The following is a 16,909-nucleotide window of genomic DNA, read 5'->3' as shown; positions in this document are numbered from 1 at the left end:
GAATCTCCGCTACCCACACTTGTTAATGGGCCCATTTTCGATAAATATATCGTTCTGTCTCTATCGTTATTTTGTTATTATTAGTGGTGGCGGAGATGCTGGTCGAGCCGACCAGCGTTTCTTTACTTTCAGTTTCGCAACGAGTCATGAGAATAACGTAGCTGAATCACCGTTTATGGTCGTAACTACGACGGTATGTGAACCTCTTTGAACCTCTGACTTTAATTATTGATGAATGAAAACATGAGTCCGTCTTGCGCCGGTCAAAAGAATTTTACGGTGCGCGCGGAGGCTCATAAATGTAGTGTGAAAACGCTTCGCTTTTCCAAAACTCCTCGTTGTCCCTTTAAGTTACTAAATCTTACTTACTGAGCACTTTTCATATTTACTGTTCATCAGTTAAAAGGTGTTTGTGGGCATTGCTGGAAAAGACTCAACTACTGTAAGTGGATACAGGTGAATAAATAGCATCAAAATATAGAAGGCATGGATGACAATGACTTCACAGACAAAATTACATTCATACGTCAAAGATCTGTCATAAATCTAGTGACAGGTGACACATCTGCAGAATACAGGATAAGTAACTGACTCAACATCTCCCCACAATTGTTTCAAATGGGAACCAAGGGCAACTTTATAAGATGTGCTGTAGTGTAATGGACTTGTTCTCTGCAACTGCAAGATTTTCCATTGCCAAATAGTCGAAAAGTCAGATTTACAAGTTGTGCAAACTTGTAAATCTGACTTTTCGACTATTGCTATCTGACTATTGCGACTCTGCCATTTTGACATTAGCCTGACAGTGCTGTTGAGCAGTGGTTACCAAACTCTTTGTTTGATGTGTCTCCATAGCCCCTCAGTGGTCTTTATTGACACCACCAAACATCCAATATGTGTTTGGTTTAATTGTGAGCTTAGATGTAGGATACTGTCAGTGGTTTATCTCTCCATAAAAATTGCGCTATCCTTTGGCTTTGCTATACTCTGGATACGGTATTGTTTCAGCCGGCATTTTTAAACTGTTCACAAGCCTGGTGGCTCTGTGCACAGCAACACGTAGCTCTGCCACTCTCCAACTGGTCGGCACTCCTAACTAGTAGTGTGACAATCAAAGTCTAGAAAGTCTAGCAAGTACTGTAGTGACTAGGTATGACTACCTCACACAAGTTCACAAACCTAAATTGTCTGTTTAAAGGGATACTTCACCCAAAATCGATAATTCACCAATTTTCTACTCACCGTCATGCCAAGGAAGGGTTTGGAGAACTTTCGGAGTCATCGAAACACTTTTGGAGTTCGAGGGGGGGTCCGGCTGGCAACGGATTTTCATATAATGGCGGCAGATAGTGCTCACTTTTGAATCGTCCAAAACACACACTATGAAACATCCAAATATCTCCATACTGCTCGTCCGTACTGTCAATGTGAAAATAAATACACAAAGATTAGCATCACACAAATATCTAATCCTAATTGTGCATGTGATGTAAATATAAACAAATAGATATACATTTGTGCACTGTTTATCACTTGATTTGCAGTAATGGTCTGTCCATTCACCCCCTTGGCAGGATATATTTTCTGTCTGTAAATGTCTTTACTGTTACATGTTAAGTTAAGTAGAAGGATCTTAAGCAGTGGGATCAACATATCAGTGACCATCATCACCATCACCATCACCATCAACTGTCCAGTCCTCACACACACAATCATTACCTTGAGAATCATGCAGCACTCTGCCAACTGTAAGGAGGACTTTGTGGTGGAGGGGGTCCGAGTGTGGGGCTGAGCCCAAACGAGAGAGGCTTCTCTGGAGTGAGGAGAGCAGGATGAGTGTGGCGCTCAGTCCTGTCTGGATCCAGGAGAGAGTGAGATGTGAGCAGGGATGGTGAGAGATAAGTCCACTTCACCAAACTCAATGGGACACTTCAGTACAGACGCAGCTCTCACCCTGAGCACTGTCTGTCTGCCTGTCATAACAGAGAGGGACAAGAAAACAGAGACTTACAGTAAATGACAAGACGCTGGATCAGGATACTTAATTTGATTACATCCAAATGAAAAACCATTCATCTAACTTATTTTTTGCTGTCATTTTTGGTTGGATAGTGCCAGATTCAGAGTAAAATCACATGTAACAGTGTAATGTTACTGCTGAGGAGGCCAGTTCATCAATGTGTGTGTGTGTGTGTGTGTGTGTGTGTGTGTGTGTGTGTGTGTGTGTGTGTGTGTGTGTGTGTGTGTGTGTGTGTGTGTGTGTGTGTGTGTGTGTGTGCAGAGGCTGCAAGCATAGTGACAGAGACAGATTGGGTGTCTGAGAGGGACAGATAGCCTTACTGCCAACCTCCACTCACTCATTGAGCGAGATAAAAAAGTAACGTTCACACACAGACACACACTCCTCCGCTGGCATCCAACCATTTGTGTTGAGAAATAACTCAGCCCTTCTTAACATGGACAAATAGGTGTGGATAAGGCCTGCGTTGGTCCCTGCTGAATACTGCCGATTCATCACGAATTTCAAACAAACAGATTAGAACAAGACTGTTGTGATATTCAAATGGACTTATAGGATTTGTCCGTGTATACACTCCGCCATGCTGTGTGAGATTCAGGAGGGTATGTGAGTACGAGGGTGTGTGACGGTGCCAAAAACAGTGACAGGCCATTCTTCTACAAACAGGTTTTCAACCAGCTCTTATCTCTCTTCTGCTTTCTCCTGGTCCATTGACTTGTTTCTCGCTCTCCTCTCCTGGAAGAACTGTTCCTTGATTATATTTCCATCACAAAGACACTTGCTACATGCAGCTTTTTTTTAATTTCATCATCAGAAAGGCAATGTTAGAAAACGGCAGACATTTTAACCAGAACATCAGTAGGAGAAAAAAAAAAAGTGGACAGAGTGACAAAGCAGCGCTATAGGTTTGTGTTTGAGGGTGCGTGGGAGGGGTGGTTCAGTGTTTCCGAGTGACCTCAGTGGCCCAGGCTGCCTGTCTATTAGAGCAGGGGCTATTAGACCATCAGAAAGTGGGAGCATCCCCTCTCGCCATGGTGATAAGATCAAGGCATTCCGACGGCCAGAGCAGTCATTACCCTGCTCTCTAGCCCATAATGTCCCTCCATTAAAACACCCTGTTGCCATGGAAATGCAGCTGCGGCCGTTTAAGTCATTTCTTGGCCCTGCTGTCTCCCTGGGTCATTGACACACACACACCACACACACACACACACACTAGCACACAATACATCGACATGTTGTCTGATAAACAGTTACACATGCACAGCGCTATCAGGGCACTCACTCACACACACACACACACACACACACACACACACACAGAGAAACAATATAACTCTGCCGTCTGGGTCCCACTCATGTGGGGTCATGGCCGCGGGGACAGCGAGATGATCACTGAGTCACAGTCGGCACAGAGATGACAGACGGTACAGTAAGACAATCTGGACAGCTGAGTCATCAGGCAGTCTGACAGAATTTAGCTTCAAACACAAACATGGATAGGCAGACAGATAGGAGGCTGACATAAACACACACACAAACAGACACATGCACAACACTAACACTGATCAGGATAAACAAACACCTCTGGTTGTTCTGAAGATTTTGTGTCAAACAAACCCGACCCCCTGTCTCTGTAATCCTTAATTTGGCCACTTCCAAACTTTCCTCAGGATCATCAGTAGATATCTTCTACACTCACACACACACATGCACACACACACACACGCACACACACAAAGCAACCCTTTCTAATCTCAAGACTCACAACCAGCATTGAGATTTACCAAACCCTCTCTATTCCCTGAGAGACTATTGTGTCTATACAGTATCCTTGAAGATCTCTGCCCACTTAGTTTGATTGTTTGTACAATGACAACGAATAAGTCTAAAATGGTCACAATAATGTGAAGACCTTCTGCATTCACTGTAATGAATCTATTAATTATTTTACAGTACTTCGACAACTAATGATTTAAGATTGGCTGTTGTATATGAGTACCTGATGATCTCTTTACATAAGAACAGGAAAATCGTGATGTTAAAAACATATATGCACACACACACATATCTATATCACAATAACAAATTTCATTACTTGAAGAAATATAATAAGGTCTCCATAAAAATATGCTGCAGTCACTCATCATTTACAAGGGCAAAAAATGACCTCTACAACAAAACGTCAAGAAATACTAGTAGAGTAGACTAGTACAATGCACACCTTGCAATAATTATGGATATCAGAAAAGAGAAAAGAACAACCAAGAGCAAAAATTAATCTGTGTTGCCCCCTAGTGGCCAGATGTAAAAAGCAAACAGTAGAGGGTTGTCACCACATCCACATCATCATCAGCATCATCATCAGCAGCAGCAGCATCATCATCATATCTGATGGTAGTAGTAATTTTCAGTGGTAATGGCAATGCAAGACTTATAGTATATTTCAAATAAAACTATCTTTACACTCTTACCTACATTTTCAGTGTTCAGACACTGATAACACATGCACATCCAAATCATGTATCCCCAGTGGTAGAAGAATAAAGACAGTCTACAGTGTGTCTGTCTCTCTGTAAAGGCCTGCGTTTGACTGACCACATATGACATATGATGAGTCAACTTTGTTAATACTTGAAGCTACAAAAATTCAACAGTTAATCCGCAATAACAGTGTTCTTTCAAGGAGAAATAAAATAAAATATAAGGTTAATAAAATAAAAGGTTTGAGATTGAGAGTATGCGTTTTACACTTTGTTTAACTGCTGTTTTATGTTGATGTTATTAATTATAATTGTGAGGCATTTTGACTTTGTGACTTGGGTTTTTTTTATTGTTGCACTTTAGCTGAGTGACTGTGCCTTCCTTGGTATGAAATGCTGATGATGATTGTGGGCAGTGGGCACCGCTGTCAGTGCTTCTAATCACGCATGCTCAGAACAAATTGACCACAACATTGTTTCATTTATTTGAACAATGTCTCTACTTACGTTTCTCTGTAGATTGGCAATTTCCTCATCAAATAAAACCTAATCAAACCGCTGCCCTGACCACAGACTGAAATAATTTCTCACTTCGACCACGGAGTTGAGTAAAACATTACGTCACTGTCTACAAGCTGGCACGAGCGTTGAAGTGCGGTTACTAGGATACGCACATGCCGGAAATGTGTTTATATTCAAAGTTAATTTTACCAGTGAACTTATAATCATGTCGCTCCAGGTTGTCCACCAGTGAAGTAAGTTAACATGTTAACTAAACAACTAAGTTACTGTGTATATGTATTCAAACGTGTGCCCTCTTACTGGTATGGTTGTTAGCTAGTTGTGTTTAACTTAGCATACAAACAAGTTGTGATCACTTTCCAAACTTTATAGTTGCACATACTTACCGTTTTAAATCCAGCTATGAAATGTTAAAAGAAATGCTGAAATTAACACCAGTTTCCTCCTGCTGCCTCATTTCTGTTATGTTTTTGCTTTGTTTTTTTCAAATGCTGCCGCATTCAGGCCAAGTTAGCGAACATGCGCTCTCACTGCCACCTAGCGAAGAAATGCAGTCAATGTAATCAATTATCGATATATTGATGTGTCCGTGAGGCGTCGCTTTGCATGCGAGATATATGTTTAGCAGCATAGTGCAGCGCAGTGGCGTGAGTAAACATAATAAATCAATCATTTACCATTTGCCATTGTGGTATATTGATGTGTTGATGAAAAGAAGTGATCACCGCCGACACGTCTTCACTTGCATTCAAAAAAGTAGTTTATTAACAAGAAGAAGAGCAGTGTACAAAAAATGTCGAATCTTGGAGCATCTCATGGTGCCAATGTGAGATCTCTCCCATATGGCTCAAAACCACAATCTTTATATACTTTCTAACTCCAAAACTCCACCTTCTCCCAACATAAGGATATAACTTTCCATATTAGGCATTAACTGTTCAACATTAATGGAAGCATTCTGTAAATCCAAACAATAGCTGTATCTGTCTAACATACACAGTTCATGTCTTGTGTTCATAAACACAAGACAGGATCTAACCTATAATTTTACGACCTTGAGTTCATGCTTCGGACAAGGCTGAACATCAGCTTAAGGCCCTGTAACAACAAAAACACATTCTCCTAGGCAGTGGCGGCTGGTCAATAGAGGGCGCTCGGGCGCCGCCCCCCCTGATGAAAAGTTTTTCCAAAATAATAATTTAAAATTAATATGTTTTTCTTATTGTACCTGCGAATGTGATAGGAATTCTTAAAATCGAGCTGTATATAAAATTAAACCATTATTTAGAGGCTAATTTGCCTACAGGTTCATTTACTGTCTCTGTTATATCTATCGCTCTGTGTCTGGGGCGCTGGAGAAGTCGCCCAAGCAGTGTACCGGCTCAGCCAATCAGTGACTGTTGCTAAGTAAAAAATATACGGAGCAACAGGTAATTTAGCCAATCAGCGTCGTCGGATTTTATGCCTTTGGGGCGCAGAAAATATCGCCCCAAACCAAACATTTTGGTCTCCCGTGGCAACCAGAAATCGAGGGGGAAATTAACCGAGGAGCTGTCCTCGGTAGCAAAATGGCTACGGAGTTTTCATCAGTTTCAAATTCTGTTTCCCGTATAATTTACTTTTTTTTAAACAGTGAGGACAGATACCACACGGACTGTTACTGGAGTTAGAGACCTATTTATCTGAACGGATTACAAAACATGAACTCTCAAGGGACACGTGAACTACCCAGGGGGCAAAGCAAAAAAACGGACACGGAGCGTTGTAAAAGGTTTGACACCAGAAATGACATCTAGGAACTTCAAGGATTAAAACCTGGGTGGACAACCCGGTCAACTAGCTGCTGGAAAGCTACAGGGGGCCAAAACCCCTTTCTTGGGTCATTTTGCTGGCGAAATGATGTAAATGCAAATATTTAGGTACTACAATGGCATAAATAGTCATACAACTATAAAATTTGGCAGAGAGTATCTTGACACATTGGGGGAGGCATGAAAAAAAGATTCTGGGGTTTGTTGCAACTCGATTTTAAGATATCACCCTCAACATCCCAAAAAAGACCAAAAAAAGTACTGTTCGCCTGACAAATTCTCATGAAAATTATTATTTTTCAGCACTTTATGGAGAATATCTATGCCTAACATGTATATAGAAAATTTCCTTAATTCATAAGCTTCCATTTGAGTCCAAGATAGTCTTTCTATCTCAAAAGCTCCACTTGCTGTGGCCAATGGTCTTCTCTATCTATCTGTTCACTTTGGGGAGACCAGAAATAGAATGGTTTCTGATCATGCTAGTTAACATGTAGTTTTTCACAATAGGTGTTGCATTGTTTGGAGACAGCCTGTAGCTTTCCAGTAGCTAGTAGAAGGGCTATCTTGGACTCAAATGGAAGCTTATGAATTAAGGGAATTTTCTATATACATGTTAAGCATAGATATTTTATATAAATAATAATTTTCATTAGAATTTGTCAGGCGAACAGTACTTTTTTTGGTCTTTTTTGGGATGTTGAGGGTGATATCTTAAAATCGAGTTGCAACAAACCCCAGAATCTTTTTTTCATGCCTCCCCCTATGTGTCAAGATACTCTCTGCCAAATTTTATAGTTGTATGACTATTTATGCCATTGTAGTACCTAAATATTTGCATTTACATCATTTCGCCAGCAAAATGACCCAAGAAAGGGGTTTTGGCCCCCTGTAGCTTTCCAGCAGCTAGTTGACCGGGTTGTCCACCCAGGTTTTAATCCTTTAAGTTCCTAGATGTCATTTCTGGTGTCAAACCTTTTACAACGCTCCGTGTCCGTTTTTCAAAAAACTGGGATTTTGCCCCCTGGGTAAACGGTGCTGTCAGCTAACGTTAGCCAAGCTAGGCAGAAGTCAGGACTAGCAGCAGAGCTTCACAGCTGGATGAAAAACACCGTTTCACGGTGAGGAAATACAACCAACAGGTGGATAAAACTCTGTGGGCCGGTGGCGGGAGGCTGTTATGATGTGACAGGAGGCCGTAGTGTGTGAGAGGAGCACCGGAGGACCGGAGCACCGTTAACCGGCACGTCAGAGACTGCTCTCTCTTGATGCTCGGAGACAACTTCTGGACTACATGCTGTTGGTTCGTCCGCGGTGCGTTCACAGCTCGTCCGAGAGCGTTTTTATTAGTTCATCCAGCTTCTGGGACACTGGACTGGACACTGTTATTCCTGAGTGACACCAGGGGAAACTACTCACCCAGGCTGTGACAGGACGTCTGTGATGCGGAGCATCAGGCTGCAGCACTGTTCAATATGTTTACAGGTGTGACCAGTACGTTCACAGTTAGACTCGTCAAACCTGATAATGCAGCAGTTAAAATCTCACATCAGCAAGGTCAGACCAAACTTAATCACGTTATGCTCCTCATATATAATAGTGTTCCTGTCACACTTTGTCTATAGTTAACATTAATCACTGCTGTAGGTTACATCATACACATGACTTTTAATAACAATATTTTTGTATTAAGAGTATTTGCTAATATATTTCACGTCCACTGTGTGCCACCAGTGAAAGACTACTGTTTGTTCATTGTCATTAACTGTCAAACTGCTGATTTATGAAGGCAAATAAATAATTAATGTTTATCCCTAAAAATGGGTTTGGGGTTCTTTTATCAAGATGGTCACCAAAAACTTCAGGGACGAACAGCCCCACCTAGAATATTTTTCACCAGCCGCCACTGCTCCTAGGGTACCTCTCACATGGGTCACTCATGCCTGATCTATTACTGTTACTTACACTTACACTTTCCTTCAGTTCCAAGAAAGAGAGAAGAACATAATGCATGATGTTAAAGCCAAAAGTTCAGGTTGATAATACACTACACCATAAAAGCACCATTCGTCCTCATTGGATGCAGTTTATGAATAAGAATAAGAATGACTTTATAAATCCCCAAAGGGAAATTCATTTGTCTGTCTGCTCATCTACCATTTGCAGAATAATAAAAAATCCTGATGTCAGTAGGTATGAAGGGTTAGGGTTCTTAGAGGCATTTTTATCAGGTCAAGTGTGGGTTCACTGTCTCTAGACTGACTCCATTATAACACAGTAAAGTATGTTTACTGTGTATTATGTTTGTCATTAGATACCACCACTAGCAAGCTTTCTTCAGAGGCAGCAAAGATGATGATGATTCCTGCAAGAAGGTCTGTCCAGAAGAAACGAAAAGAAACATCTGCTCAAATGAATGACTCACAGAATTCATCCACCTCTGAGACACAGATGGCCCAGGAGGCCCTCCAAAAGATTCAAGACCGACAGAAAGTAGCAGCGTTATTTCAAAAACACAGGTAAGATATAGGCCTACTGTATCTGGTCTATAAAGTGCAGAGGGATTTAAAGGTATAATCATGTTTAATTAAAGGGGCCATACTACATTAAAACACCGTTGGCTTATGTTACATTTAGTAGTAGTTCAGACCAAATTATCCCTTGGTCACAGGCTATCATACCACTGAAGCATGATTGGAATGGCTTAAAGCTTTTCTCAGCTCTATCCTAAGCTATGACCCCGATTAAGACTTATATTGATCATCAAACATACTGTGTATCAATAATCAATAATAATAGTTCTCCAGTACCAAGTATTTAATGTTACTGTAAATTCAGGTCAACAAGTGTCAGACTGACCCAGTTCTTCTTTCTCCTTTAGAACTTCGTCCCTTTCCAATTGTACCTTTATAATATAATAATCATTTTCCACATTAACTTACTGTATAGTCTTTTCAACATTTCTTCATTTCAACATAGTTTTGTAACGGTGTGTGTGTGTGTGTGTGTGTGTGTGTGTGCGTGTGCGTGTGTGTGTGTGTGTGTGTTGTCATCCAACAATGCAGGGCTGATATAACTTCTAGTAAAAGTGTGGTCAATGTAACTTCAGACCCTGAATCTGTAGAAGGAAAGATCTGCCTCGCTGTGCATGAAAAAAAGGTGAGTCAGAGCACAGAGAGGACTAATCTACACAATAACACAATAATAACAACTCAGAGGGCAAGGGCCATTCTGGCAAACCCTCTCCACCCTCTTCATGTAGAGTTTCGATTCCTCCCATCTAAGAGGAGGTATACGTTCCCTTGTCAGGCCAAATCAAATAGATATTTAAAGTCCTTGGTCCCGTCTGCCGTTAGATTCCTCAATACGCTGTAGGCGAACCTGTTGGGAACGATGTACAGTACTGTAATCTGTGATGACTATATGTATTTATAAGTATTTATATGTATTTATTATATCATTGTGTGTGCTATGTGAGATCTACTGTGTTTGGCTGCATACCAAATTGCCCTTCGGGGACATTAAAGATATTCAAATCAAATCAAATCAAATCAAATAAACTGACTTAATGTCATTACTTACAGTATATATGAGCTTGGATCTTGGACCTGTCATCCTGCACAGGATCAGGGCTCTAATATAAATTTACCGGGATGAACATACACTACTCTCTAGGATCTTAATGCTAGTCTTACTACAATTCTCAAAGCAGAGTTTTTAAAGATTCTGAAAACATGCTTTTTCATGATTGTGAGAAATAAGGCGGCATGTTGTCTGTGTGCATGTGTGTTTGCCCATGGCTGATAGTATAACACTGACAGTTTGCATGTTATATGTTTTCTGCCTTACAGAAAGTTGTGCCATTCACTGTGACAAACTCTGCTACCCAGACAGTTTATTTAACTCTGTGGATACCTGATCTTGTAAAAACTATTTTTGCTGTCAGTGACTCTAAAGGATTCTTTAACAAGACTATCAGACAGCACACTCTTGGACCAGGTATGAAGAAGACACACACTCATATGCCACTTGCAGAAGACTCTACAGTTGCCAATGATTAATGGATAATGATACTTTCCAGCAAATTTCAACATCACGCAGATATCATTCAGTATTGTGGACTCACTGTAAATTTACTGAGACCAAAACAAAGACTCAATACAGTAGCCTACATCAAAATACCTAAAAGAGAATTAGACAGCTGTTATAGTGAGGTACAAAAACTCTGCAGCTTCAGTCATAACAGACTCATCGACTAATCATTGTGAAGCACCTCTTAATCAGTGACAAAAGTAGAGGATCAAACCAAATAAACTTTACTATTTAACTGATTTCTTCACCTTTTTTGCCCCCCACTGTTTCTAGGAGAGACGTATAAGATCAGGGTCCATTTCTCTGCGGAACATCCTGGCTTCTATGAACATTTGCTCGCTTTTAAGTTTAGAACGGACCCACAGTCCTCCGATATACTTGAGATTATGCGCCTCTTAGAAGTCAGGTATCGGATGTCCATTGATGAAGTGGCCCTCCCCATGGCCAGAAGCACACAGCGTACACTGCAACCAGAGGGCGAGGAACCTGCTGAAAGGTGTAACATTAACATCATATGTATCATTCATGAGTTAATTATGTTGATGTGTTGATTATGCTGTACACCAATGTTTTTGAAATCAATCTGTCAATACTATTTTGTAATGTTTTTGCCGTCTGTTAAGGCCTTTCCTCACTCTGCCTCCAATCCAAATGTACATACTGCAAATTGCCACATGTATTGGTCATGGTTCAAGTTCATTACTTTCCTGTGCTTTTTTCTTTGCCTTTTAGCGTCAGTGGGGTAGTGGTATTGCCTAGGCCTGTGATTCCTTTGAAGAAATATCCGCTGGCTGACAATATAAAATACCTCAGCAAATCAAACACGTATGTATTTTCAACTGCACACACTTTCAGTGAGAAGGCCATGTTAATCTGCACCAGATTTCATTTTCTCTGAGCCTGTTAAGGTAAACTCATTCTGGTTTTGAGCCAGAGTTGTGACATATTGTGCACACTGAGCAATATTAACAACCAAACAAACGATACATTTTAAAATGATTTACCTTTAAATGAGTCTCACACCGCCGTGAATAAGGAGCGATTAACATCTTATCTGTAAAGGCGAGGGTTTCTGATCTGTAATATGCTAAATGCAAACACCACAGTGTGCCATATGCTCTCAGGGCAGGAAAATACATTGTTCTGGTGTTATATCTTCACATACCTCATGCTCGTGGAAGTGATGCACTATTTCACGCCTTTTTACATGCCACAGGGAGATCTTTAAGGAGATGGAGACGAATCCTCTGGACTGGGAGAATTACTCACAGAGGTTCCAATTGCTGCTTCATCTTGAAGAGCTTCAACGGAAGACAGATATAGAGAAATACAACCAGCACACTGTGGTCATGTATAGACACAGAAATTGTGCAGACGTTCTTGTTTTGCAGGTAATGCATATTGATACACACAAATTGCTTTGGCTGCAGTATTCACTTTGACAAGTCAGAAAGAAACTGTAAGCTACTCATAAACATTTGTGTCATCAGGTTGCAGGCATCTCTTACAGCTCAACAATGAAGCTGTCTGGGAACCAGGTGCTGGTGACTCCTTTAGAGCCAGGAGCTTTTCAAAGTGGTATCTATACTGGCTGGATTCAATATGTGGATGGAGATGAGGTCTGCGTAAAATTCAATGAAAGGTAGATGAAGATTAACTTAATACAATAATAAATCCAACATAAAAAGTCTAGGGATACCAAATCTTTCATTTGTCTGAAAACCTGGACAGTAAGAGATGGGGAAAACATATTATTTCTACTTATTTTTCTAGACATGGCATAACAGTGTTTCTTAGGTTTTCTTTGAATCTCATTAAGAATTGTGAAACTGATGGTTAAGAATTACATCAAAACAACTGAGAAAAACAATGCTCATCATTACTTGTCTGCTTCACCGTACCTAATAACTACACATGACGTTGTATGCAGCTTCCTATGTCAGTTCAAGGATGGCATGAGGTTCAGCATTGTCTTCGTGATCAACCGTATGCCGCTGTGTATGCAGCACAGGGCAGCAACACTGGTGTACAAGCACAAACTGAGGGAGGTGTTGTTCCCGACTGGAGAGTGTTCTTCCCACCATTCTGTTCTTCAGAGGTCAGATTATCTCAAGGTCACAAATCTGGTGGCAACATTCATGTACATTATAGACTTAACAGTAGAGAAAACAGTCATAATTATGTACATTTTCTCTGTTTGCTTTTTATCTCATTTGTTCCTAAAATTAATTTTGCCATGCATGTAAACAGTGACTCTCTCAACTGTGACTCTGTTTGCACCTTTGTCTCCTTGTCATTAGGGTGTCTGGGCTTGAGAGCAACCCAGAGCAGTGCGAGGCCATTCAACACATTGTAGCTGCTACTGCAAAACCTGCCCCTTACCTTTTATTTGGTCCACCTGGCACAGGTACTGCATGTGCATGTATGTGCTTAAATATAATTTCTTTATGTTTTGAATAATGTATTTTTACATGTATTTGCCAGGAAAAACAGAGACTTTGGTGGAAGCAATAAAGCAGATAGTAAAAACCCAGCCCTCAAGCACCATCCTAGCTTGCGCTCCCTCAAACAGTGCAACTGATCACCTCTGTGAGAAGATTCAGAGAAAGATAGGCACCAACAACTTGTTTCGCCTCTACGCTGTCCAATACTCCATGAAAAATATTCCAGAAAATTTAAAGGTGTGTGCTTTTCTTGTTTTTTTCTTGTCTTTTTTATGATGATCTACAGAGACTATAGGACAGAACTGATTTGTGAAGAGTTTTTCTTCTTCATCTCTGTCAAATATCATCTTTCAGCTCATATTTAACTTTCTAAGTAAATCCTGCCTTGTTTTGTTTGGCTCCAATGTCTGTGTCTCAGAAGGGAATCAGCCAATCAAATTAGAAAAGCAAGATGTGCCATTGTAATTGTAGTATTTATTAGTCTGGTTTAGTGCTCTCAAACTTCATTTTGTACATACATGTGTGTGTGTGTGTGTGTGTGTGTGTGTGTGTGTGTACACTTGTTTTCTGTAGGGTTGCTGCAACCTGAGCGATCGCACACAATCGCTGATGGTTCCTTCCAAAGAGATGCTGATGAAGTTTAAGATTGTGGTCACCACACTGATAACTGCGGGGAGGTACAGTAGCTAGTGCAGTTTATCCATAATACTAACGAATTAACTGAAAAAATATGCTTTTCATATCTGCTTTTCAGACAGCCATTAAGGATCTTTCCTTGTCATACATGCAGCTCTTACCATAGTGCTTCTATTTTTAAACCACATTTGTTAAACTGTGTCACAGTAAATACGTACAGTTCAAGTTGCAGGTCAAACGATCAAAATGTGTCAATATGGAGGAATATTCCCTGTCTTCAGTTTCTTTTTTCTTTCTATCTCTTCAGGCTAGTGACAGGAGGGATACCTCCAGGTCATTACACATACATCTTTGTGGATGAGGCAGGTCAGGCTGCAGAAACAGAGTGTATCATCCCTATAGCAGGTGACAGCCTAGCCCATCTTGTTAAACCTGTAATGTTAGATATTCTGTTTGGGTTGTGGCCTTAATCTTTTAATTATTATTTTGAATATTTCTCTTGAACAATGCCTTGTTATGTGTGGTTGTTCCTATCATAGGTTTACTAAAACCAAATAAATGCCAGTTAGTTCTGGCTGGAGACCCTAAACAGTTAGGCCCCGTCATCACATCTAGACCGGCAAGGAAACATGGCATGGGTGAGCACTATGTATACAGTGTGCACAGTACAGAAGCACATTTAGGATTAATATCTCTAAACAATCAGTACTTATGAATATTTATTATTGCCTGTATGCAAGAATGTTTGAAGCTGTTTACTATGTATAGGAGTGTCCTTGTTGGAGCGTCTGATGCGGGACATCAGTCTGTATAAGGCGCATGAGACACAAGGCTTCAACAACCGCTTTGTCACCAAATTACTGAGGAACTACAGGTGTAGTATTTTTGATCCCTAACATTGTTGCTTTGTCTTCTCAAAGTGTCATTTCTAAGCTCCCCTCTTTACTTCTTCTTTCTCTCAGGTCACATCCTGCAATTCTGAAAATTCCCAATGAACTGTTTTATGAAGGAGAACTTCTGCCATATGCTCCAAAGGAGAAATATAGTTCATACTGCAAATGGAACAGACTGCCCAAGAAAGTAATATAGACCGGCCGACATACACAGGCATCGGTTCTCTCTGTCTAACTCTAATCTCATTGATAACTTCCTGTTTCAGGATTTTCCCGTGCTCTTCCATGGGGTGGCAGGTATTAATGAACGTGATGAGAACAGTCCTTCTCTTTACAATGTAGCAGAGGTGGAGGTGTTAAAGGAATACCTAAAGTCCATACTTGACCATCTTCACAAAAAGGGTGTAAAGGAAATTGAGCTAGGAGAAATTGGCATCATTACCCCATACAGAAAACAAGTGAGTATATTCTAATAGTCAACCATTGATATAATATGAATAGATCTAGATATGAAACTGCAACTCAGCTTCACTGCTATTTTACAAGTGATCAAGCATTATAGGATAAGATATAATTCCTATTTCCCAAAATGCAGCTGTCTATAAATACACATTAAAATGGGACACGTTAAAAGGCAAAAAAAAGTTTGATGCTTTTTCAAACACAATAATGGCCCATGTCACATGTAAACAAGGTATCTCTGTTCATAGTGTTTGTGTGGCCACAGGTGGAGAAAATCCAGAATGCCCTTAGGATGGACAAAGATCTCAAGAAGGAAAACTTGGATAATATTGCGGTATGAATATAGAAATTGTTTGGTGTGGAACACGTTTGAAAGAGGTTTTGGAAGTGCACTTAACAAACGTTGCATTTATGTTTTCATAGGTTGGTTCAGTGGAGCAGTTTCAGGGAAAAGAGTTCAATGCGATTCTAGTGTCTACAGTGCGAAGCAATCCCAAACTGACTGTGTGCACCGAGCGGTTCACTTTAGGCTTTGTTTCTAACGAGAAGGTGAAAAGCATTACACTTTCACATTAACTCATTAGCAATATATATTATCTGTGTTGATCGAAACAATAAATCAGATTCTCCTTTCAGAACAACTAAGCAACTTTTGTCGAACATTTGCATAATAATGAGCAGAAACTGAATCCGCTGTAACTATTTATGCCCACAATTACAGCACCAATAGACCAATTCACAATACACACTAACTGAAATTGTCTCCTCAGAGGTTCAATGTGGCAGTGACCCGAGCCCAAGCTCTACTGATCGTGGTGGGAGACCCGAGGGCCCTGAAAACTGACCATATCTGGAACAAGTAAGGCTATAAATGCTTATCAGTCTAACAGTCTTTCAGTTGAGATGAATGTGTTGTACAAATTCAAAGTTAACTCCCAACACTGACCTCTTTTTTTTTTTTTTTTTTAGGTTTATTTATTACTGCTTCAAAAATGGCGCTTATTGTGGCATTACAGTCTCTGAGGAGGAGAAAAATTCACTGGTCACTAGACACTCAAAGCGCTTCAGGTAATAAGCACAGTCACAAACACACAGCACACTGGTCACTGCATGTGGTTGCTCTTGGCTGGAAAGTGCCTTGTAGACTGAAGGGTATTTTCTCTTTCTTCCTCTTCCATACTACGCTCTACAGGGAAAAGTGACAGTAGCTGCAGAAGCCTACAGACCAGTTCTCTGATCATAATAAACCAGTAAAAAAATAAATCTGGATGACAAACTGATCACTAAGTGTGCATATGACTCATCAATTGTAGCCTGAACACCACAATTTATGAATAAAATGATAGGGAGTCACCAGGACCATTATTGAATTATTTTTATTGATTCATCTTATTAAACACATACTAGAAGCCAAGACTGCTTATTGGATCCCCAGTCTCTGCTTAAGAAGAGAGATAGGATGTTATGGCTATTTACAATACTGCCATACAGTAGTGATTACATCTATCAATGAGTGAGACTTTATGATTAAATATTGTTGTATCAA

General features: G+C 40.3%; 1 protein-coding gene and 1 long non-coding RNA gene across 2 annotated transcripts; one reads left to right on the top strand and one right to left on the bottom strand.

Annotated features, from left to right (window-relative positions):
- Window positions 1-1,248: 1,248 nt before the first annotated feature.
- LOC146984703 (uncharacterized) lies at window positions 1,249-5,529 on the bottom strand. The gene is made up of 3 exons (XR_015036160.1): window positions 5,412-5,529; window positions 1,720-1,973; window positions 1,249-1,419 (listed from the first exon to the last, which is right to left on the bottom strand). It is a non-coding gene; the product is annotated as an uncharacterized LOC146984703 (long non-coding RNA).
- LOC146984702 (putative RNA helicase mov-10-B.2) lies at window positions 5,129-16,643 on the top strand. Its single transcript, XM_085782053.1, has 22 exons — window positions 5,129-5,258; window positions 9,151-9,355; window positions 9,902-9,995; window positions 10,688-10,835; window positions 11,202-11,424; window positions 11,661-11,757; window positions 12,149-12,319; window positions 12,419-12,570; window positions 12,859-13,026; window positions 13,229-13,335; window positions 13,413-13,609; window positions 13,946-14,049; window positions 14,316-14,413; window positions 14,548-14,646; window positions 14,777-14,882; window positions 14,971-15,088; window positions 15,168-15,359; window positions 15,629-15,697; window positions 15,787-15,912; window positions 16,134-16,222; window positions 16,333-16,431; window positions 16,544-16,643. The coding sequence occupies exons 2-22, from the start codon at window positions 9,189-9,191 to the stop codon at window positions 16,563-16,565; spliced, it is 2,646 nt and encodes an 881-aa protein (XP_085638179.1). The 5' UTR covers window positions 5,129-5,258; window positions 9,151-9,188; the 3' UTR covers window positions 16,566-16,643.
- Window positions 16,644-16,909: the final 266 nt, after the last annotated feature.

The sequence above is a fragment of the Trachurus japonicus genome, chromosome 7 (genome assembly GCF_045865225.1).
Source record: "Trachurus japonicus isolate A0001 chromosome 7, Traja_1.0".
In the NCBI taxonomy this organism is placed as follows: Eukaryota; Metazoa; Chordata; class Actinopteri; order Carangiformes; family Carangidae; genus Trachurus; species Trachurus japonicus.
The sequence above is the reverse complement of the archived record's forward strand: the minus strand, read 5'-3'. Positions and strand labels throughout refer to the sequence as shown.

Excerpts from the sequence above, each read along its gene's own strand:
- LOC146984702 (XM_085782053.1), top strand. The coding sequence starts at position 9,189 with ATGATGATGATTCCTGCAAGAAGGTCTGTCCAGAAGAAACGAAAAGAA. Across the intron at positions 10,836-11,201 it reads ACAGCACACTCTTGGACCAG|GAGAGACGTATAAGATCAGG; the intron begins GTATGAAGAAGA and ends CACTGTTTCTAG. Across the intron at positions 11,425-11,660 it reads GGCGAGGAACCTGCTGAAAG|CGTCAGTGGGGTAGTGGTAT; the intron begins GTGTAACATTAA and ends TTTGCCTTTTAG.